Genomic DNA, 21,184 nt, shown 5'->3' on the forward strand with positions numbered 1-21,184 from the left:
CTTGAAACTGTTCGTCAATTCCGTGCTGAGAAGAAGGACCGTCTCGCTGCTCAGGAGGCGACAACCGCACCTGTGTCGATCACCCCACGGATCCTCGATATGAGCGCTTTGAAGGGAATGAAGATCATGAAGAAGGGAGGAGAGAAGAAGCGGTTAACAGAAGGGAAAGTAATGGCGACCCACCCTGTGGAAGATGAGATGGAAGTTGCCAAATCAAAGCCCGTGAAGGTGTCCCCTGTGGAGCCTGTTGTTATGCCAGAAGACGAGGAAGAGCCGATGGAGATCGACGCCGAGTCTGATGACGATAAGGCTGCAGAGGACCTGATCAAGACGGTACTGAAGAAGCGGAAGGCGTCGACTGTAGAGCCCGAGTTGGAGCGAGCTAGCAAGAAGCGGAAAGCAGAGATTGACTTCACCGATAGTGAAGGGGAGGAGGAAACACCTACTCCAGTTGCAGTTGAAGTCCGAGCACCCTCTCCTGTTGCACCCATTCCCCCGCCTGCCAAGAAGAAGAGTGCGAGCCGCAAGCGCAAGGTTGAGGTGGTCCCCTCCCCGACAGACGAGTCCAATGGAACGACGCTGGCAGAAGAACTGGAGGATCAACAAGCGTTGCTCGAAGAGGACATGCGGCCAACGAAGAAACGAAAGATGGTGTCTCCACCAGCATCAGTCAGCGACGTCCTTGATCCAGTGACGGGTGATCTCGATCTATACAAATTGGGCTTCGAAGACGAGGAGGATGCTTATCAACTGAGGATACTGCTCACAGGAAAGGGGTCACCAGAACCAGAAGAGGAAGAGCCCGAGAGCACCGGAGACGATGTGATTTTGCCCCCGCGTCATCCCGACCGCCCTGTTCATCACAGTGGTTCCGCGAGGACAGAGGGATTCTACAAGATCCCTGCTGCTCTCAAAGCGAGCTATTTGCCTCAAAGAAACACGACTACAACGGATGTGCCGAAGACGGGCGATGCCTCAAAATCACGCAGCAACAAGGGTATCACATCCCGCGCAAATCGTAATCTCAACCGCAACGCCACTCGTGCCATCGCCATGGACATGGAACGTAGTCGCGGTGGCGCAGCTCCCAGCAGCGAATTGTTCGCATTCAACCAACTCCGCGCGCGGAAGAAAGAACTCAAATTTGCGCGCTCTCCTATTCATGACTGGGGTCTGTATGCGCTCGAATACATCCCAGCTGGAGATATGGTCATTGAGTATGTGGGTGAAGTTGTTCGGCAGCAAGTCGCCGATAAGCGCGAGAAGGTGTACGAGAGGCAGGGGATTGGGAGCAGTTACTTGTTCAGGATTGACGACGACCTTGTTGTTGATGCCACCATGAAAGGCAATATTGGGTACGCCGGAAGTCTCTAACGTATTCATGGACCCTCTTACTCACATTTCTCGCGTAGTCGTCTGATCAACCACTCCTGCAGCCCCAACTGCACTGCGCGCATTATCACTATCAACAGTTCCAAGAAGATCGTCATCTACGCCAAGACTCCTATTGAGCCTGGAGAGGAAATTACTTACGGTTCGTCCCTGTTGATATTCTTCCCATTGCATCGCATGCTGACCAGTATCCTGACAGACTATCACTTCCCCATTGAGCAGGAGAAGATTCCCTGCTTGTGTGGGTCCGAGAAGTGCCGTGGATTCCTCAACTAGATTGTTTCCCCTCATCATTTGGCTCGTGCTTCTTCGCTTGCGTATCCTTCATGAACGTAGCGTCTCATATTAATGTGGAACATGTACACAAGTGTGCTCGGTGCTCCATTTATTTTTTTCCTTCCTCCTATCAACGTCCTCTTGCTCCTTCTGTGTCATTCTCATACACTTATTAGTATTCGGCTTCTCTGGTTTACTCTGTGTCGATCACGCATGTAGCTGTACTGTATTTCAATCATCACCGCATCTGTCCCGCCATCTAGCATCATATTTGACTGCCTTATCAAGGATGATCTATGAACAAGCATGCCCATATTGTACTCCAGGGACCTGGTGAAAAGCTTGTAGTCTCTGTCGCGGATGCCATCGTGGTCATGCCCAAGGTCCTGAGGCTTTGTCCTGTCACTAAGGAGGCCTGGCTTATGATGTCTCGATTCCTTTATTCGAGATGACCGTAGGTTGTCTCCGATGACCCAACACGGGTGCTATGTAGGATGGTGAAGTACCGATCGCAAGTAGCTGGCTGTCCGACGTTTGCCGCCCAATCTCTCATTGATCGACCATGAGAGTCAGACGGTGTCTCAGCGTGCCCAATGAAGTTGTCCTCTACCCTCAAGTAAAGACATCGTCGTTCTCCCCACAAATTTCGGCCGGTCGGATGCGGAGATGCTTCTTCCGTTGATGCACGTGGTCGCTGGCGTGAGTCTATCGCCCTTCGTCGCGTTGACTTGCAGGCCAGCGACACTCAAACACACATGCTTGACGGCGCGCTGGTCCTAGCACTCTTTGTCTTTCAAGACCAGTTTATACGATGACCTTGAACCCATGCCGGTGATTGCACCAGAAATGGGAATACGACACTGGCAGACTCCAACATCCGTCTTCGGTTGAGCACAGGATGCTCATTCCAACCGCTCTACTCCCTCAAACATACCGGACGACTTAACCGCCATCTGAACCTGCTCTGTCTGAGGGGCTGCTCTCTTCAACCGGTGATTGGAGGGTGAGATCTGGAAGCTCGAGTGGGAAGGTTGGAGGGTGTGATTGCTCCGAGAGCCTCAGCTGGGAACTGGTCCTATCCCGTTTGGCTTCGGAGGGGCTGCATATATGCGACTGGTGCATATAAGTACCCACTGGCTCGATGGTCCTGCTTCTTCCCGACTACCTATACACCCTCTTCTCCATACCCGCCCTTCATTCTTCGACGCTTCACCCAATACCCTTGCTCACTATCACTACCACCCCTTCACCTCGACGGCATGGCCCGCCGACATACTACTTCGTCGTCGCTCCTCTACCCATCGGGTCGCTCTTTGCCCGCCCAGATTCAGCTGCCGGCATGGGAGACACTACACCCCATGCAGACCTACCTTGCACCGGCTTCGCACTTTGCGCCTTTCAATCCAGGTCTGCCGAGCACCTCCCCTTTTGCCATGCCGATCCGCTCCGTCCACAATCAGGCGCATATATCTACCGCTGCCGGTCCGAGTAACCCCTCCACCAGTCTTCAGTTTCCGTTTCTCTTCACAAGCAGTCAAGACTACGACCATGCTATTAATGCCTGCAACCGGGAGATCAATCACTGGACCCGTCAACGCGCATATATCGAGCAACTTCGCTCTAGGCCGGTCCCTAGCGCGTTGGCGAGGGTTTCCAACTCTGGGCCGCATGCTCATCAATTGAAGTACCCCGGTGACCCGTTCCTCAATGTATGCCCGCCTGCGCCCAGGTTCAATTCAAATGTGCCCCTGCCAAACGTCGGGATTGAACACGAGGTCCCCCTGCATCCAGATGAAGCACGCGTCGATGGACTCCACCTGAACGGCGTCATACTGAAACCTCCTGGCAAGGTCGTCAGTGTTGAGCAGCTCAATCTTGGCATTGCGAAGACACCGTCTTCGATCGAGTCGAAATCTGGCGCAACCGACGCCAGTGCTACGCCTACTTCTGCCGTACATGCGTCTGCTCGTGATTCTCAGGTGACGACTCCTCCCATGCGGGTCATAACTGGACAAGATGTTGTTGTGCTTAATGGGCTTATGAAACTTCACAGTCGTTCTACGTCTGCTTCAACCGTCACCCATGATGATCATGCCTCTAACACGTCTAGAAGCCTCGGATTTGGAAGTAATGCAATAATGAACGACCTCACGATTCGGACCACTGACCTCACTATGGAATCCGACGGCGACGACTGTGAGGCGGCCACGCCCGGACTCGTGCATAGTCCTTCTGATGGAACAGGAAATCTTTCTCAGTCATCCACTATGTCGTCGCTGCCTTCTGTGCTGGCTCCCCCCATGCCAGATTCCCCGTCTCTCGTGAGTAGTGCGACGGCACCTTTTACCGACAAAAAGAACATGCCCGTGCGTGGTCGAATCCCTCTGACTCTCGACCTCTCCAACGATAACCGCGTCGCATTTCGCACCGACCTCCCCCTCAAGTTCGACAACTTCCCGCCGGACGGGTATCCTATTTTAGGTGGGGAGAACAGAGAACCTATCGGCTGGTCTGCTGGTCCCACGCCAGTCATGGAATCCCTCGGCAGATGTATCAGGCGAGGAGACGCAGCTCCTGTCGCAAACAAAGAAAACGCTAAACGCGTGAAGTTTAAGACTTGTTCCAAGGACGATTTCGAAGCGAACGAATCTGACAATGAAACCGATGATGAGTGTGAAGATAAGACCAAGGAGCCGTCCGCAAAAGGCAAAGGCAGTTCCAAGCCAAAGCTCGCTCCGAAAGCGCTCTTGAGCCCCCGGCGGGCAATGAAGGCAGCTAAGAAAGCTAGAATTGAGGATCGCGACGATTGACTTCCTTCCACGCTCTGATCATCGTTACCTTTATGAGATTCCAGTTCATATTTCCGTCTTTATGCTCATGCACACCATGCTCAAAGCCGAACTCCTGTCTATTCCGCCCTCCTAGTGTTGTGTTTCAGATATAAAGCCGTATTTTCTCTTGTTCCTTGCTTGATGTCTCTTTTTGCTCATTGAAATGTTTCGATCCTCATGGGAGCTGAATCGCTCGTTGTAGATGATGCTAGATCAAAACTCAAAGCCAATGTTGATATGCCACAAACAGAACTATGACACAGACCGAGGACCAAAGATGCCATCTGTCTTAAATACACTTTGTTCCATCCTCCGACTAAACTAGTTGTTGAAGGTCATTGTTACCATTCATTCTTGATATCTTATTGCTGATCGTCCTTTGAGAACGTGTGAGCTGGTCATGTGGCTCATCTTCTTTTTGGTCGAGAGACATAAGGTACGGGCATCGTTTTATTGATACATCACATCCAAAATGATACAATCCACTGATTCAACCCTATATTACTTCAGTCAAATGGTACAGGGCGCAGTCCGGGAACGTTGAGCGGAACAGGCCTCCTCTCCGAGTCCACCTTTTCCGCCTGCGCCGCGCCAAACACCGCCGGAATCTTGATCCCACAACAATCACCCCAGGTCGACTGTACATGCACATGGCCCTCGTGCTGCACCATTCCCTTGCCTTCTTCGAAGGTGATGTCGGAGATGGGCGTGCCGGTGAAGGGGAGCAGAGAACCGAAATAGAAGTGCTGGATCACGGGAAGCTTGCCTAGGACTTCACCGCGGTACATCTTGAACATTCCGCTGTTGACTTTGTCCCACGTCTTGACGGAGGAAATGTCGTCCAGCATGGGGGAGTGCCATCGGAGTGAGGCGGTCTTGATCTACAGAGACGTTGCCCGTCAGACAATCGTTGTAGAATTAAACGGCAAATACGTACAGAGTTGATGAATGCGATACATGCCACATACATGTAATCTTTGCCAAACATCTCCAACACGTCTGCATCATGTATGCTCTTCGGGCGCAGATACTTATGCCCTCTCAGCTGCGCAGAGCCAAACACGAAGGGGAGAAAGTGGTAGTCGTCCAGGCCCCAAACACCGTGTGACCCGGCCGGCTCGAGCCAATACGTTTGTTGCAGGGTTCGCATTACGCCGATGTATCTGACATCATGGTTAGATGAAATGAGTGAGATGATGGAGGTGCGCACCTCCAAAAGACTCTAATGATAACGGCACGGTCATCCGCTTGTTTCAGCACGCCAAGTTTCTCCAGACACAGCCTGTGCAACGACGTCAACCTCCTATAGTAAATGAAGAGGGATTATGCTACTTACAGCCAGCATAGGAAGTTCAGCTCCATCCCGCTCCCATAGTCGATTCGCGTCCGGTTACCCCAGCTCTCGCTGAAGTAAACGGACAGCTCGGGTATGGCATCATCTGGTATGCCCGTAATCTTCTTGTGCAATTCAGGTGATGCCTGTTGTATAGTGAGAAATTGATTCACTTGGAGGAAAGAAGGTGCCTTACCCGTCCCACTTTGTCGTAGAAGTCGCGAAACGCCGGATTACCAAACCGCGACGCTGAATTCGACACTGGTGGCGTGTCCTTCGATATTTGCTCGACATCATCCAGTACGCCAATAATCTCCTTCACTCCCTACAACCAGATTCAGCAGTCTGTCCCTTCTCAAAAGTCTAACACGCCTGCGCACCTCGGATAAGTCACACTCGCTCGTAAGCTTGATCCCTACGACCGCGTCGTTCAGGCGCTCGATGAACGTCATCACACTCGCGTATGTGGGCGAGGTCTCCCATTCCTTCACCTGCTCCTGAGTGAGAATGCATTTTGTTGGTTTTTGATACGATGTCGTTGGTTCTGACATTGCTTGTCGTCGTTCGTGTGCGAGTTGCTTGATGTGTGTGGTTGATGCGCGACGAGGGACGCTCACGTAAAAGGACGGGCGGACCCGGTCGGAGGTGCGGCTCGGATTTACAGAAGGGGACCACGTGGTCCTAGGGTTGTGTTCTCGCCAAAGTCCACGTCTCTTGCTGCAAGACCAGAGCCAAACGAAACGAGTCTATCTTCAAGACGCGATCGGATTAATTTGTGAGAAAATCCATCCTTGCACCTGTTGGTCGGTATATTGATCCCTCTCCCAAAGATTCAGATCACAGTACGACGACAATCGCGATATCCTTTTGCTCTGGTCTGGAATCACGCGCGCATCATGATAGACAGCAGCCAGCTAACAGACCTCGCCAACGGTCTGGGCATCGCATCGGTACTCCTGATTGTCGCATTCCATTTTGTGTCGGTGAACTGGTCAGGGTTAACGACAAGCAAGAGCACGGGAGTACCTGTGGAGAAACGATGAGTGGTGGATAGTGGAAGATCATTGTCGGGATATGGGAGTTGGAGGTGATTATCGTTGGGGTTAGAGAGGATCAGTAGTGAGGAAAGGGGCCAGGCCAGATGGTGGTGAGCAGAAGGTGGTGCTGAGGTTGTGATGTGATACAGGATTATAGCCCGACAAAACCTGTATGCGTCTCCCGTACCTATATATCGATTTCAATAGGCCGTGTCGAAGGATTTTGGTCTCCTTACGCTCCCTAGTGACTATAGCTCGCTACCACAAACAGTGGGTCTAAGCCATGATACACTGCCGTTATCTACATGTAAGAATACATCACTGTCGGGTACAAACAACATGCAACGTATCGTAATGACATTAAGGCGGTGCCTCGCACCTCCATCCTTTCCTCGCAGGGGTATCACGTCGCTCGTGCAGCAAGCCATTGCATGATCACATCCAGGTTGTGTTGAGACTTCATCGAACACTACGTCCGGTTGTGTCAGGCAGAATACGATGGACGAGCAATGTATGCATACGGAGTAACACTGCCAACAAGTCAAAATCATTGAAATAGAAACCCAACGGCGTACTCACAGACACGGGCCTATTCTGTATCCTATCGAGTTGTCTACACACCATCACATGAGCCTCATGAAAATATATATCCCAAACACGTACAAGAGGGGAATTAGCTCGTTAACGGGAAGGTGACCTTCCAAATCATTCTTGTTGCCGAGCTGCGAGGTGGATCAGTGTCAGATAGATCACTGATATATGCAGTGCCCACCACCAGTAGAGGGACACCAGCAAGATGTGGACGATCTAACAGGTTGTGCAGCTCAAATCGAGCGGTGTCGATCTTGTCCTTCTATGCGCTCGTCAGTAATGCTGTTCAGCACAGCACTCGATGTATGCATACATCCGCAGCGTCCACGACGAATCTATCCGGAAGATCAGCCATGTGATATTATCGATCAAAGAGTTATTTACGCACACAATTGCATTTGTACCTCGGCAATACCGATCCCACCTGCACCGTTATAAGCAAAGTGATAGATTTGATCCGTGACCGACTAACATGTTACGGAATTTCGGTTGCCCTGGAAGGTGTGTTAAGCGTTTTAGTCACAACCGCTGAAAAATAGGCGTGCCAGCTACATCCCATATCTTCAATGTGATATTGCCCTTGGTGACTGATCAAACAAGTCATCGATACGCGTCCCATACGTAACATATCCTTGTAAACCTTTTCGGAAACTGAATGCCACAGTGGGCACGACCTCCTCACTCCACTGTCCTGATCCCAATACATTTACGAACGAGGTCTTCCCTGATGCCTGTTCCACCCATATCAGCGCCTCCCGCATCTTCCAACCTGCCAAGTCATGACGTGCCTGCAAGCCCACCACGGATATCTCAACCTGCTTAGCGAAGAAGATATTGCGGAAGAAGTTGTATATCGCTGAGAAGAAGAGAGACATCCCAGTTGTATTAGAAAATTAGAGTGCGTATAGGGGAATCCAGAGTCGTAGAAGTCGTCGATATCGTCGTTGTGGCCTGGGGAATTGCTCTTATAGGGCGTGTGGTCCGTAGAGACGCAGGACGCCGCGTCCGCCGGTCATCCTCCCTTTTTGCGCCCGTCAAGTAGTCTAGGTTGTTGCCGGCCGTAGGCTCTGCTTTGCTCTGCTCCTTTGCCCAATGGAAGTTATACTACCAGTATATTCCCCTCTGGATGTGCCTCGCTTTCTAAAACCCCAGGCTCGAAAACATGGTGCAATGACGCTACATACTCAAGTCGGGAAGGCGGACATGGTCTGCGGTGCTAGCTAACGCATCATTGACCCTCGGCCTGGTCATTATCGAAACCCAAAACTGCCAGCTGCTGTTGTATGAGGGACCATCAACACAATAGCGACATCAAGCGACATCAAGCGACAATCAGGATGGATTACAGTCAACTCTCTCTGATTCTGACATCTCAACTGATCGATTGGAACCTACCAGTTTTCACGGCAGCTATTTTTAGATCACAGTCTCCAAGCACCAGCTGTTGCTTGGTGCTCCCTCTATCTAAAGGATCCCTGCTCTTCCGCCTTTATGATCCTCGAAAACACTGGAAGTGAGAGAAGGGCCTCTGAAATATCTGCACTGCAGTCAGGTCCCCTCCCCATCGAGTGTCTTCCTCTTGACGGGCTTGCAGTCTAACATGTCTAGCATCGGTCTCACCCTGCATTCCTTCGCATCATCCATTCACCCAATGTGGGAAAATATTACGGAACATACGGGTCTCTTGAAAGAAGCAGACGGTGTCACAGATGGATCACAGGAAGAGACGGACCAAATGAATCAAGGCTCCCTCGAAGTGGATCTTCCTCGACTTGTTCACTTTCCTTGGGCAACGCACCCTGAATCTTCTCAACAAATCAACGGGGTATTTTATGCTGGCGCGACCGCCATAGCTAACGTACAAACCGACCGCTTATTGCTGCTACTGGTCGAACGATGCCCACATGGGTCGAAAACTCTCCTGCCGCACTAGACAAGTTGGCCATTTGGATTTTGGGCGTCTAATACGGTTGTTATTGATTGTGCCAATACCCATCGTGCCAGATCACAGCGCAGATGCATTGGCCGCCATTTCCTAACGAGTGATCCTCATATCCGTCGAAGAACAAACCAGCATAATTCTACTGCGCATGTGTTTAAGGAGTACGAGATCCCGTGTTGGGCTCTCGTGGTGAATGGGCTGTGGTTTACTATCATATTCCTCAGTTCGCTGACATCGTCGCAATGATTGTCAAGAAATGGTTGGGCGCCTACAGAGAAGATCTATTTCGAGCTCCTCTTCAGCGAGCCATGCGACGCCTATCACGAGAAGAACTGAAGAGCTGGATGGCACCCTCAATATCCAATTGCTACCCTTCCCAGATTCACGTGGTCGTCCGTTTCTTTCTTCTCAGACTGTTTATTTTCGCACTACCAGTCAGTTCTGCTCTGTGTTTGCCGATATCCATATTCCAACTCACATGGCTTGAGAAGAAAGCTGTAAAGGAGGGAAACCGGGAAGTCCCTGCTTGGACGTCCCTTATTTCCGTGTCGTCGCGGAATGTGCGGAATACCTCGTAGTACCATATGGACGAAGTTATTATTCCCGATCCTGTGAGTATAATTTCTATCCAGAACATCAATCAATCCTAATCACGACCTTTCCGACGTGCTTCTGGCTCTCTAGGTACCTATACGCCTCCTTCGCCTCGTCGAATTTGAACACCTTGTCCACAACGGGATGTACCCCCGCGACCTCAAACAGCTTGCACATTGCCTCGAATTGTTCCCTGCTGCCGATGAGTATGCCCCGGAAGATGACCCCTCGGGCAAGCGCGAGCATGGCGATGTTTCCCGGGTCACCCTGCTCCGCGACGAACCCGATCGAGCTGATGATACCGGAGTACTTGATGCATTTGAAGCTCTTCTGCAGCGTACCCGGCCCGCCGACCTCAACGATGTAATCAACTCCTTCGCCATCTGTGAGTCGAAGCACCTCCTGTTCCCAATCGGGGTGCGTGCGATAATTGATGAACGCGTGCGCACCGAGCGACTTGGCGAGTTCAAGCTTCGCGTCGGACGAGGAAGTGATTATCACATTGGCACCGGAAGCGACGGCAATTTGCAGGCCAAATATAGACACGCCGCCTGTACCTTGGATAAGAACTCTGTTTCTCGGAGTATCGGGTGAGCGATCAGCCTAAGAATGGTACGGGACGGGACGTACGTATCGCCTCCTTTCATGGGAATAAGCCCCATCAGCGCATTATACGCTGTCACAGCTGCGCAGGGCAGCGAGGCGCCCTCCTCGTAGGTCCATCCTTCGGGCACGCGAACAAGACAATACTCGGGCACGACAGCGTACTCGCGCAAGAACCCGTCGATCGCTCCACCATGCGCTGTGAGCAGGGCGGATAGCGTCGGCCCACCAGTGAGATGATCGCGTGTGAAGTTTGGCATTACCCGGTCTCCCAAGGTGAACTTCTTACACCCTTCGCCGAGCTGGACAATTTCTCCTGCTGCATCAGAAACAGGGAAGATGTGCTGGCCCAAGGGAAGGGGATATTGATTTAGGGCGATTTTGAGATCGCGGTAGTTGAGGGACACTGCATAGATTAAGTGGGTGATTTTGGGACAGCGGAGACAGGCGCACCAGCATGCACCTTCAGCAATACCTCGCCATACCCTAGTTGTGAAACGGGCGCCTCTCCGAGCGTAAGATCATCGATTGACTCGTACTGTACAATGCTGTGTCAGCACAGCGACCTGGCAATAACTTGGGCCGCAGGTATGCGTACCTTGGGAAGGCGATACTCTTTTGCGACCGCAGGGAGGCTCGTCATGATGGCTGAAACGGTTTGCTATCGAAGGCTAGACGACGGGAAGTTACGTTGGGGATTGTGAAAAGTTGGAGCTATGGTCGCCAGCCTACGGGTCGAGGCGACCCTTCTTATGGTCTGGGCTACAGCCAGCCAGGCATGCTGACGCACGTCGAGTCGTTGGTGGGTGGGAGTGGGCCAGCGGAGGGGCGGTCGACTTGCCGGCGGTAAGTGTCCGACCGTCGCCGCATAAGCCCCAAAAGTGACGGCGGGATCACCGTTGGCCTCGCTGTTCCGGTGTCTCCGCATAAGCACCTGCCCCGGCCCACTCTGCATGAGCCAGGCGGCGGAAATAACAGAACGGATGACATTTCTTGCGCCAGGTGATGGGATAGCGTTGCTTTGAGTACAGGATAGTCGAGGTTGGGGTGTGAATGATTAGCCAGGAACAAAGTAAAACATTAAAGCTTCGTCAGGGGCCATCTGCCACACAAAAGAAGCACAACAACATTACCTACGCGAGATAAACTGCATTGATCAGCATCAGACTCTTGCTGCAAGATAACTAGCTTGTGTGGAGCAATATTCATGACGTGGTATTACATCGGGCGAAAGTGTATTCAACGTCGAAAAAGCTCGTAAATTAATGTGCTGTGAAATTCGGCCGGGTAAATTATTGGCCGAGGAACGAGGAAGCTCGACAACCCCTGGGACGCGGGTGTATACTTTGATTTCTTTTTCTCACGTGCTTCTTAGTCTTATCGCGCCCCAACGCGTCAGTGACGCGTTGGATCTGAATCACCATGTTCTCGCAAGGAGGCTCACAGCGTCCACAGCGCCCAGGAACAGCATTTTCCCGCCCATCGACCGCTCGCCCACCGACGCGGATGAGCAACACGACTGTCTACCGAGAAGGCGAGTATGGAGGGAACTTTGTTATAGCGGTTATTGAGGGTCGGGGCGTCGCGAGAGAAGTCGGTATCGCTGCTCTCGATCGGGACACCGGACGAACGGTTCTTCTCCAGGTGCATTCTCATTCTCATTTTATCCATGGACTAGACTGAATACACGTTCCTCTATTTGAATCTAGGTCGCTGACTGCCAAACCTATGTCAAGACCCTGCATCATATCTCCCTCCACCAGCCCACGACGCTCCTCGTGCTCGACACGGCACTCTCAGACCGGACTACAGGGCGATATGGAACAGGAGGAGGAGGACCGAGCCTGCTTGTACAGGCTCTGCAGGATGAGTTTCCTGGGGCGGCTATCGAGCCTGTGGCCAGGAAGTGAGCCAGAATCACGTTCCTACTGTGTGAGGCTGAATGTGTATGCGCAGGTATTGGAATGAAAACGCTGGTGCGTGATCATGTCGTTCTATGTGGAGGTGTTGTGTTCCTAACTTCTGCATAGGACGGGACTTTATCAAGCAGCTGATTGTTGAGGATGAAGAATGCCCAGCCACGCTGGTCGCAGTTCACGAGAAGTAAATTCGCCACAACGTACCAATGTTCGTGATTGATGATGATTGATACCTCCAGATATTTTGCCCTGTCTGCAGCGTGCGCCCTCTTCAAATACATGGAATCGAGACGGAACGCGATTTTTGCCATCCATTCTTTGAGAATCCAATACATTCCGGTGGAAGGTTGGTTGTCATGGGCATGCTCTTTCATGCCAAAACTAATGCTACGCATATAGGCACGATGCTAATTGATGCGGATTCTGCCAGAAACTTAGAGCTAATCAACAATCTGACGCACAAGAAGAGCAATCACAGCCTATTTGGCAGGTCGATCGTTAAGGGATGGGCGCGCTGTCAGCTCATCGGACCTGCATGATCAGGTATTCTGAACGACTGTTTCACTCCCATGGCAGCGCGCATATTACGTGCCAATATTCTCGCCCCGGTTACTAGTGCGTTTGCTGTGGTCTGCCTCTCCCGGAAGGTCCTGATACACGTCAGATCTGAATGCCATCAACCAGAGGCTTGATGCTGTCCAAGGTTCTGGCGTCCTTTCTCTTCTCCGCTGGTGCTAATCTTGGACTTAGAGCTCACCGATATGGAGGATCGTTTTACCTCCATCAAAGAGTCGCTCCGCGGGCTGAAAGGGGTTGACCTGGACAAACTTATCACCGCGGTGGGTCTTGCCGTTCGGCACGCCTTTTCCCCGAGACTTACTTTTGACCTGCCCTTTGCTCATATAGCTCATTGTCTCCGAGGCCCGACCTACCACAAACGTGAAGATAGCAGAGCAACGTGTGGGACAGATGTTAACCCTTCGGACGGCGGTCCGGGCGCTCAAGGCGGTTCGAGAAGCCCTCGGCGGGTGTCGATCCGATTTGTTGAAAGCAGTTGAGCGAGTAAGTTCCGGATTTTTTGGAAGAGAATTAGGTTTATCTCTCAGGAAGTTGATCAACGATGATCGGATTGATCAGCTTGATTCTCTGATAGCTGAAGCACTGAATGAGGATGCGGGCATTGCCAAAAACGGTGTGCACAACAAGAACATGAAAGTGTACGCCGTCAAGGTAGGTTGATTGCTGAGCGCTGTGCGTGAAACATTCTGAGGCTTCGCAGGCCAATTACAATCGTCTTCTCGATGTTGCCCGTGAGACATACAAAGAAGACATCACCGAGGTATATGCGCTTCACCAGCGGATCTCGGAGGAGCATGACATGCCGCTGGATCTACAGTGGACGGAGAACGGATTCCACTTCACCGTCAAGAAGGATGAGGCACCCAATGGACGTCTGCCGAAAGGGTTTGTGGATGTGAACGCCAAGGGCCCCAAATGGATGTGCTCGACTATGGAGTTGGTATGTTCATGAATACCGCTTGACGAAGGTGACTGTGCTGATAATTGGCATAGAAAAAGTGGAACGCGCGGGTAAAGGATGCCCTGAACGAAACAATGCTGATCAGCGACCAGTGAGTATCTGGTGTCAGTTGAGACTACCGCTTGTTCAAGCAATCGTCTAGGATCATACAGGACGTTCTTGCAGAAGTGATAGAATATGTTGCTGTCCTGTGGAAGGCGTCCGAGGCGGTTCGTGACAGACTGAAAAATAGGGGATAGCACTGATACGTAGCAGATTGCACTCCTTGACATGCTCTGGGCATTTGCGAACGCTTCCATCAGTAAGCACTCGTCCTTGTGTGGTTATCTGGTGCTGATCTCGTGACAGAGCATAGCTATAGTACATCTTTCCTAAGGAGGTTTTACACCCCTATCTTACCCTTCCCAGTTCGGCCTGAGTTTACGTCCACACTCGCAATCAAAGCTGGCCGTCACCCTATCCTAGAAGTAGTGCAACCTCCCGGCATGTTGGTTGCGAACGACGTCTACTGCAGCGATGGCACGAGCTTTCAGTTGGTGCAAGGTCCGAATATGAGCGGGAAGAGCACATACATCCGGCAAGTTGCATTGCTAGTTATCATGGCCATGATTGGGTGCTTGTGAGACAACATATTCCCGCATCGCTTGGAACGCTGACAGTGAGCAGTATTCCAGCGGAATACGCGAGTTTCCGTCTGCATGACGCGCTCTTGACGAGGCTGTCGAATGACGACGATGCTGAGCGCAATCTGAGCACCTTTGCCCAGGAGATGGCAACATCCGCTATGATCCTTGGAATGGCAACGGAGAACTCGTTGATTCTGGTAGACGAGCTCGGCCGTGGCAAGTCATCTTGCTGTACACTCTACCTGGACAGTGGTTGAAAGGGTTGTTGTCCAGGCACATCTCCTCATGAAGGAATAGGTATCTGCCACGCTCTGGCCGAAGAAATGATCCAATCGAAGGTGGGAAGTAGTGTTCGCCACTTGGTTACACTGATAGTATCTCTTAATCAGGCTTTCGTATTCTTCACTACGCAAGTATGTTGAGATGTGTCAGCGCCCTGATTAATCATTTTTCTAGGCATTTCAACGATCTTGGCGCGACTTTGGGGAAGCATCCGACTGTCACGAGGTATGATAGTTATTTCCCCTGTTCCATAGTGCTTTCTGACACCCTGTCTCAGCCTACATCTAGAAGTCAATGTAGGCAAGGGTGAAATGAAAGAAGCACTACTCTAACATGTATGCAGACGACCCGGCAAACGACGTCAACTGGGTTTAACATGGTATTCCAACACAAGTGAGTTGGAGCACGTTTTCCTCTTCGCCTAAGGGATATTGACTGGGTAAGAATTCGTGACGGGCCGATGGAGGAGCAAAATCACTATGGTACCTGTCTTGCCTGGGTGGCTGCCGACCTGTCTTATTTGGTGGCATCCAGGTCTAGAGCTGGCGAAACTGGCTGATCTTCCTGACGGTCTTCTGGCAACATCTGCTCGTATGGCGGAGCATCTGGCTGAAAGAGAACGCGTGCGTCGTGCTAAGAGCGAAGGCGGCAAGATCAACACTCGGCGGAAACTATTGATCAAAGTGAATACTCTTTGATTTCGGATTCTTCCGCTTGGTCCTGAGTGATCTGACGTGGCTTCTATCTGCACAGCTCAAGACACAGCTCGCACAGGTCCTGGAGCGTTCAGATTTGCCAGACGCGGAGCTTGCGGTAGTCCTTGCTGATATGCAAAAGAAGATCGTCAGAGATCTCGGTCGCACGTTGCCAGGCTGAGATTCTATAACGGAAGCCTGCTGTGTTGAAACCTAGAGGCTGGATGGCTTCCCTACATCTTTGTATGGCATTGTGTTGCGTCTTCTCATCGTTCAGCCTGACGTCCTGAGACCAATGCTTTCTCTCATCCTTTAATCCCCCCCTTCGTGCTGTCCACTGCAGCTAAATTGTTACGGGCCTGTATCATTTAATGCTTTACTGCGATAAGCAACATTCACAAAACATTAGTGAAATCCATATGTTCACCAAATATTTTCGTTGTGCAGATTCCTTGGTTTTGACTATTTCGTTGACAAGGTGAAGATTCCTCCAGATGGATGCTTTCCAATGAACGACAAACAGAATGCCTCTGTCAATCAACCATGGACGAGCGCGATGTTATTTCGATCCTTCAGGACTTGTAATCAAATCACAAGATACTGATGACGACCTTTCCGACATGTCTGCCCTACAAATACCTAGATGCAACCTCCTTCGCCTTCTCGAACTTGAATACCTTGTCGATACCTGGATGTACACCCGTGACCTCAAACAGCCTACACAACAGCTCGAACTGTTCCCTGTTCCCGATGAGAATGCCGCGAAAGAAAGCGCCTGAATAGCGAGATTGCCTGCGTCACCCTCGCCTGGTTTGATTGCTTGCCCATACGCATACGTTAGCGATACTGCTCACTCAGAAGATTCTCGGACGTTCGGAGCTTGTGGCTCTTCTACTGCGCTGCTTCCCATCCCTCCTCTCCCTTCAAACCCCATTCCTTGAGCCAAGCGAGAAACTTTGAAGCAACGACCTTCTGCCCCTGTTCATGACAATGACCATTGTCGGTGAATAGCTCGGTCCATCCGATCCATCCGTGGGTATCGACGACAAACACGTTCTGATCACCGAGCGCGACTCGGTGCGCCTGCACAGCGTGATAGGGTGACGGGTTGTCATAGTATGATCGCATAGCGCCTGTCTCCTTGAACTTGCCCTAAGGACGATCAGGGAAAGCATCCCTTGAGAAGACACATGTACGCACCCAATTGGTGAATATGAATATCGGCTGATCCTTGTAGTACTTCTCTCGTAGTAGATCAACGAACTTCTTATAGGTCTCCGTGAACTCTTCGACGGGAACGTTGTATCGCTCGCTCCCATCGTTAGCACCAACAAAGATAACGAGATGCGTCGGGGGGTCATCGCGAGAGAAATCCCAGTCGGTCACGTAGTTATGCTTCTGGTTGTAGTAATATCGCGTGTCTTCTGTCTTGAAGAACTGGAACGAGAGGCCATGCACGTTGCCCCAGCATTCAATGTCCGTTAGCGCAGCCCCAGGCTAATACACGGGATGATCAATCAGGTTTCAGTAATATATCGGCTGTGCTCACCTGTGCATTGACATCCTTTTCCGCCCTCAGCTCCTCTGCCACGATCCAGTCGAAGCAGTCAATCACTCCTCGTTTGCAGTACTGTCCGCTCGAATGAGAATCACCAATGAATTGAAACTTCAGCTTCTGTGACTTGTATGGCACAGCGACTGCGCCTTCGTTTAGATTGATGGAAAGAAGGTGTAGGTTGGCAAATTCCCACGCTTCCACCGCGAAACGAATGACCGTACGTTGACTATTGGTGCCGGCAGGAATTGGGATGCGATTGAGTCCAGCATTGAAGATGTGAGTTTCGTAAGTGGCATAGTTGATGCTCACGCCAACGGGAAGGTTTTTGCTGTTCAGGTTGCCACAGATGACGGCGACTGTCGTGAGGTTGGTCGCGACGATGTCGAACCCGCTGCCCGCCCTCGTGGATCGTCAATGACGCGTCTCAGGTGCACAGGATCAGCCTAACGCACCACCACGACGTGTTATCGACATCCCACCGTCCATGCAGACGCAACAGCGGATCTCCAGGTTTCAACTCGACTGTCATGGCACGTTGCATGCGAGGCAGCCATAGCTGATGTGGTCAAAGCAGTGGGTGAACAAAATCTCCGAATCAAACGCTTGCTGGCGTTCTTGCGCGGGACTGGACTGAATGGGCTCGCTCCGACTTTGTCAGCTTTCTCATTGCCTTCCTCAATAATGGTAACCCATTTAATGATCGGAAAGGATAAGCGCTAGAAGGATCGTCGGATATCCGACTCTAGCGCCGGATTTGCATTAATTTGCACCGCCGTCTCGGGCAGGGGCCCGTTCGCTTGTCACCTGTGAGTCACCGCCTATCTAGCTGGGTTATAAGACCGCAACTGCGGGCTCCGTGCCAGTCCATCGATCATCTTTTGCCCAGAAACCCCAACCTCGAAACTGCAAACTCACGTCATGGAGAGTCAAGCTTCTGCAGAACAGTCCTCCGTTCGCAGCCACCCAGCATACGAAGATCTCCCTTTGCCCAAGGGATGGGAACAACGAGTCGCAGCCAACACTGGGAAACCCTTCTACGTCGACCATAACAATCACAAGACCACTTGGGCCGATCCTCGCCACCCCCTGTCGGAATACAACCTTGGGCCGCTTCCTGAAGGATGGGAACACAGACTGTCAAACATCGGTCAATCGTACTTCGTAGACCATAATACTCGAACAACGACGTGGCTCGATCCCCGACCAGCTCCCATTGGGAGGGCATCTGGGGAACCGATTAGTGTCAGCCACGAAGGGGCGCATCTAAGCGGTACCAAGCCTCTTCCCTACACTGAAAGCGATACCGAGCCTCTTCCCTACGGCTGGGAACGCAACCAGACAGACGACGGTGAATGGTATTACACCGATCACAATACGCGAACCACGACGTGGGAGGATCCTAGGTCTGAGAAGGCGAAGGAAGGGGATGGGTCGAATCTGGGCGGAGCTAGTAACACCGAAGGTACTCATGGGGATGAGGAACCGCGAGAGTGAAATCAATCAACTGAGAATGCAGAAAGGAATAACAGAGAGGCCACTCAATTATCATAACTGTACTGAAGTGCCTCACGATTGTTTCACGATGTTGGGTCTTCGCGTAGGTACAATGCCATCAGATGATGCTGCTTCTGCCGCGTGAAGGCAGTACTAGTGTCAAGAATCATGCCCCATAAGTTTGGAAGACAAGACGCTGATAAGCGCTGGGAGGCGTCTTCTTGGCAATTTTAGCTCAAAAACTCATGAGACAGCGCTTTATATGCTGCAACCCCCTCCGCAACTCACGGCCAAATTCACCTCATAGTTTGCCTTCATGAGCTCATAATGACGCTGACAACGTCCACCGTGGATACCCAGGCTACAGTCGTGGGCGAGGTGACCTTTCTCCCAGAAACAAGCTCGATCGAGTCACCACTCGGAATAGGCGCCCAACGCACTGATTCCGAGACTTCCGTAGACAAGACAAGCATCGAGAAATCCACTGTTAGCGATGTTGATACTAAGCCAAATCCCGAACACGAGGCTTGTAAGCATGAGGGTTTACAGCAAGATAAGTCCGGATTCGTCCCGGATTGGTTCGACAAGTTCCCAGCGCCGCCCGACACTTCCGATGCATCCGACATTTGGAAACTCTACGTGCGAAAAGCAGAAGAGCATGATAGTACTCTTCTGAAGAAGTGGAACGAGGGACTCGATGTTTTCTTACTGTTTGTGAGTGAAATATGATATATGCATGGTACTTTAAGGACCACCTCTTTAACAATTGGCAGACTGGTCTCTTTTCGGCGGTCCTTTCTACGTTCCTTATAGCATCCTGGTCGTCTTTGCAACAAAACACCACTCAAGCATCCTTAGATGCACTTGGGTCTCTTTCTCAACAACTCGATGCTCTGAAACGCGGACAAGCCGCTGACCCCGCTCCTTCTTACCTTCCTGAGCCGTTCGAAGTACCCGCCTGGGCAGTAGCCGTCAATGCCCTCTGGTACACCAGCTTATTCATCACCCTATTCGCTGCTGTTCTTGCCATGCTAGTAAAGGATTGGCTTCGTGCCTACAACGACAACATCGGATCTATCCCCCTCGACAGGGTATATCAGCGCCAATTCCGCTACGATGGGCTTTATCCATGGTTCCTTCCAGCAATAGTCACCTTACTGCCGCCCACGATCCACATGGCCGCATTCCTCTTCTTCACCGGACTCGTCATATTCTCGAGGCAGGCAGACGTGGTTCTGGCATCGATCATATCTGGTCTACTTGGAGTGGGATTTTCTATATATGTCGCGCTCTGCGCCGCTCCCGTTTGGTTTCCGGCGTGCCCCTATCGATCACCGTTGACCATGTTCATCCATCACACTCGACGGGGCTGTCATCGTGTTATCCAAGCAATTCTGAGCTTGCGAAGGAAGAAAGAAACGACTAACCCTCTGGTCCGGGTCAATTCATTCTCTGACTTTTCTGCTTGGGACAAGTGGTGGAAGAGGTCACGGCTGTCTCCACGCCAACAGGGGAGCGCACTGGAGAGGACGCTGTTTGCGAAGCTGGAAATTCCACTGCAAGCTCGAGCATTGGCTTGGCTGTCGACCTCGACCGACCCAGAAGCACAACAGAAGGCGCTCTATATCTTTTCTTGGTGGGGGCCGCCGAAGACGGTTTGGGAAGCTGTCCAGGCAAGAGTGGAAAAAGCCGCTACGATCTACCTCAATGAGCGTACCCATAACACCGACTCCATACAACACGATCCCGAGTCTTCAAATGAACAACTTGCACGCAGGGCTATGATCGGGACTCTGTTTCCACCGAAGGCTCAGCAGGACTTCCGGGAGCATCCAGTAATACCGGTTCTAGAACAGTTCCCATTCAGCCCCTACGGTCAATCGCTCATCAACACGATACAAACCTTCATGCTGAAGGAGGACACATACATCATCCCCTACACCGAACATATAACACCGGAGCCAGTAGGATGTCTTTCGATCTGCGCACGGCGGAATATTTCTTGTGTCATGTGGGTGAATACAGGGACAAAATGGGTTGGTGCAGTGACGCGCTTCTCACCCTGGATCGTCAGATACCATTGGAGCGCTCTCTGAGTCAATGCTTCGTCAAGTACATCGTTCTTCTCGGTCGAGTTCTGGACATAGATGACGAGCCAGTAGCGACCTCTTATCTTCCAGTTGGAGAATCTCGATATCCTAGTGTTGGAATCAAACCTGACGAATTTGTGTTCAGTCCAAGTTGCCAGCGTCTTCTTATGCGTTGTGTCTTGGCTCTCCTAGCTCGCTCGCTCAGTATCGGCTCCCTCAAACGAACAGAAGATACCGATTACCGAAACCTGGCAAGCCGATTGTCAGTCGCCCTTATGCTGCGTGTCAAACAGTACCCACAACTGGTTGATGCGGGCCGAAAAGAACCCTCGGCATTCGCAGTTCTCGTCGTCCAACAACTTCGCGCTGCGCGACTCGAGC

The 21,184-nt window shown here is 51.5% G+C and overlaps 9 protein-coding genes across 9 annotated transcripts; 5 read left to right on the forward strand and 4 right to left on the reverse strand.

Moving 5' to 3' along the window:
• Positions 1-1,059: 1,059 nt before the first annotated feature.
• On the forward strand, positions 1,060-1,668 carry DACRYDRAFT_52844 (SET domain-containing protein; the record flags this gene model as incomplete). The annotated part of the gene is made up of 3 exons (XM_040775134.1): positions 1,060-1,355; positions 1,413-1,534; positions 1,592-1,668. The coding sequence occupies 3 exons, from the start codon at positions 1,060-1,062 to the stop codon at positions 1,666-1,668; spliced, it is 495 nt and encodes a 164-aa protein (XP_040628413.1).
• Positions 1,669-2,927: 1,259 nt separating this feature from the next.
• On the forward strand, positions 2,928-4,741 carry DACRYDRAFT_100418 (uncharacterized protein; the record flags this gene model as incomplete). Its single annotated transcript, XM_040767452.1, has 1 exon — positions 2,928-4,741. One exon carries the CDS (start codon positions 2,928-2,930, stop codon positions 4,476-4,478), a length of 1,551 nt encoding a protein of 516 aa, XP_040628414.1. The 3' UTR covers positions 4,479-4,741.
• Positions 4,742-5,005: 264 nt separating this feature from the next.
• On the reverse strand, positions 5,006-7,088 carry DACRYDRAFT_80119 (phosphotyrosyl phosphatase activator; the record flags this gene model as incomplete). Its single annotated transcript, XM_040776427.1, has 6 exons — positions 6,213-7,088; positions 6,029-6,157; positions 5,836-5,978; positions 5,710-5,781; positions 5,437-5,662; positions 5,006-5,380 (listed from the first exon to the last, which is right to left on the reverse strand). Exons 1-6 carry the CDS (start codon positions 6,381-6,383, stop codon positions 5,006-5,008), a joined length of 1,116 nt encoding a protein of 371 aa, XP_040628415.1. The 5' UTR covers positions 6,384-7,088.
• A 67-nt stretch (positions 7,089-7,155) lies between these two features.
• Positions 7,156-8,402, reverse strand: DACRYDRAFT_22631 (Arl8a protein). The gene is made up of 11 exons (XM_040772895.1): positions 8,249-8,402; positions 8,101-8,191; positions 8,006-8,047; positions 7,933-7,954; positions 7,849-7,884; positions 7,774-7,795; positions 7,642-7,722; positions 7,533-7,591; positions 7,449-7,482; positions 7,391-7,399; positions 7,156-7,338 (listed from the first exon to the last, which is right to left on the reverse strand). Exons 1-11 carry the CDS (start codon positions 8,333-8,335, stop codon positions 7,273-7,275), a joined length of 549 nt encoding a protein of 182 aa, XP_040628416.1. The 5' UTR covers positions 8,336-8,402; the 3' UTR covers positions 7,156-7,272.
• A 1,636-nt stretch (positions 8,403-10,038) lies between these two features.
• On the reverse strand, positions 10,039-11,242 carry DACRYDRAFT_52734 (NADP-binding protein; the record flags this gene model as incomplete). Its single annotated transcript, XM_040775126.1, has 4 exons — positions 10,039-10,567; positions 10,627-11,005; positions 11,053-11,137; positions 11,198-11,242. 4 exons carry the CDS (start codon positions 11,240-11,242, stop codon positions 10,039-10,041), a joined length of 1,038 nt encoding a protein of 345 aa, XP_040628417.1.
• Positions 11,243-12,021: 779 nt separating this feature from the next.
• On the forward strand, positions 12,022-15,664 carry DACRYDRAFT_89247 (uncharacterized protein; the record flags this gene model as incomplete). The annotated part of the gene is made up of 24 exons (XM_040776900.1): positions 12,022-12,243; positions 12,309-12,505; positions 12,556-12,575; positions 12,630-12,702; positions 12,758-12,864; positions 12,918-13,004; positions 13,062-13,133; positions 13,183-13,221; positions 13,269-13,357; positions 13,425-13,580; positions 13,629-13,748; positions 13,798-14,037; positions 14,091-14,149; positions 14,201-14,267; positions 14,314-14,359; positions 14,467-14,677; positions 14,725-14,900; positions 14,958-15,022; positions 15,074-15,093; positions 15,141-15,191; positions 15,244-15,262; positions 15,310-15,359; positions 15,411-15,448; positions 15,501-15,664. 24 exons carry the CDS (start codon positions 12,022-12,024, stop codon positions 15,662-15,664), a joined length of 2,388 nt encoding a protein of 795 aa, XP_040628418.1.
• Positions 15,665-16,591: 927 nt separating this feature from the next.
• On the reverse strand, positions 16,592-17,706 carry DACRYDRAFT_37360 (uncharacterized protein; the record flags this gene model as incomplete). The annotated part of the gene is made up of 4 exons (XM_040774430.1): positions 16,592-16,813; positions 16,862-17,158; positions 17,211-17,619; positions 17,672-17,706. Coding segments are annotated over 4 exons (963 nt in total), but the record flags the coding sequence as incomplete, so codon positions are not given.
• A 139-nt stretch (positions 17,707-17,845) lies between these two features.
• Positions 17,846-18,747, forward strand: DACRYDRAFT_22632 (uncharacterized protein). The gene is made up of 2 exons (XM_040772896.1): positions 17,846-17,872; positions 17,928-18,747. The coding sequence occupies exon 2, from the start codon at positions 18,138-18,140 to the stop codon at positions 18,711-18,713; it is 576 nt and encodes a 191-aa protein (XP_040628420.1). The 5' UTR covers positions 17,846-17,872; positions 17,928-18,137; the 3' UTR covers positions 18,714-18,747.
• A 593-nt stretch (positions 18,748-19,340) lies between these two features.
• Positions 19,341-19,765, forward strand: DACRYDRAFT_41010 (uncharacterized protein; the record flags this gene model as incomplete). The annotated part of the gene is made up of 2 exons (XM_040774495.1): positions 19,341-19,427; positions 19,487-19,765. Coding segments are annotated over 2 exons (366 nt in total), but the record flags the coding sequence as incomplete, so codon positions are not given.
• Between the last annotated feature and the right edge of the window lie 1,419 nt (positions 19,766-21,184).

This window comes from Dacryopinax primogenitus (genome assembly GCF_000292625.1).
Source record: "Dacryopinax primogenitus strain DJM-731 SS1 chromosome Unknown DACRYscaffold_10, whole genome shotgun sequence".
NCBI classification, from domain to species: domain Eukaryota; kingdom Fungi; phylum Basidiomycota; class Dacrymycetes; order Dacrymycetales; family Dacrymycetaceae; genus Dacryopinax; species Dacryopinax primogenitus.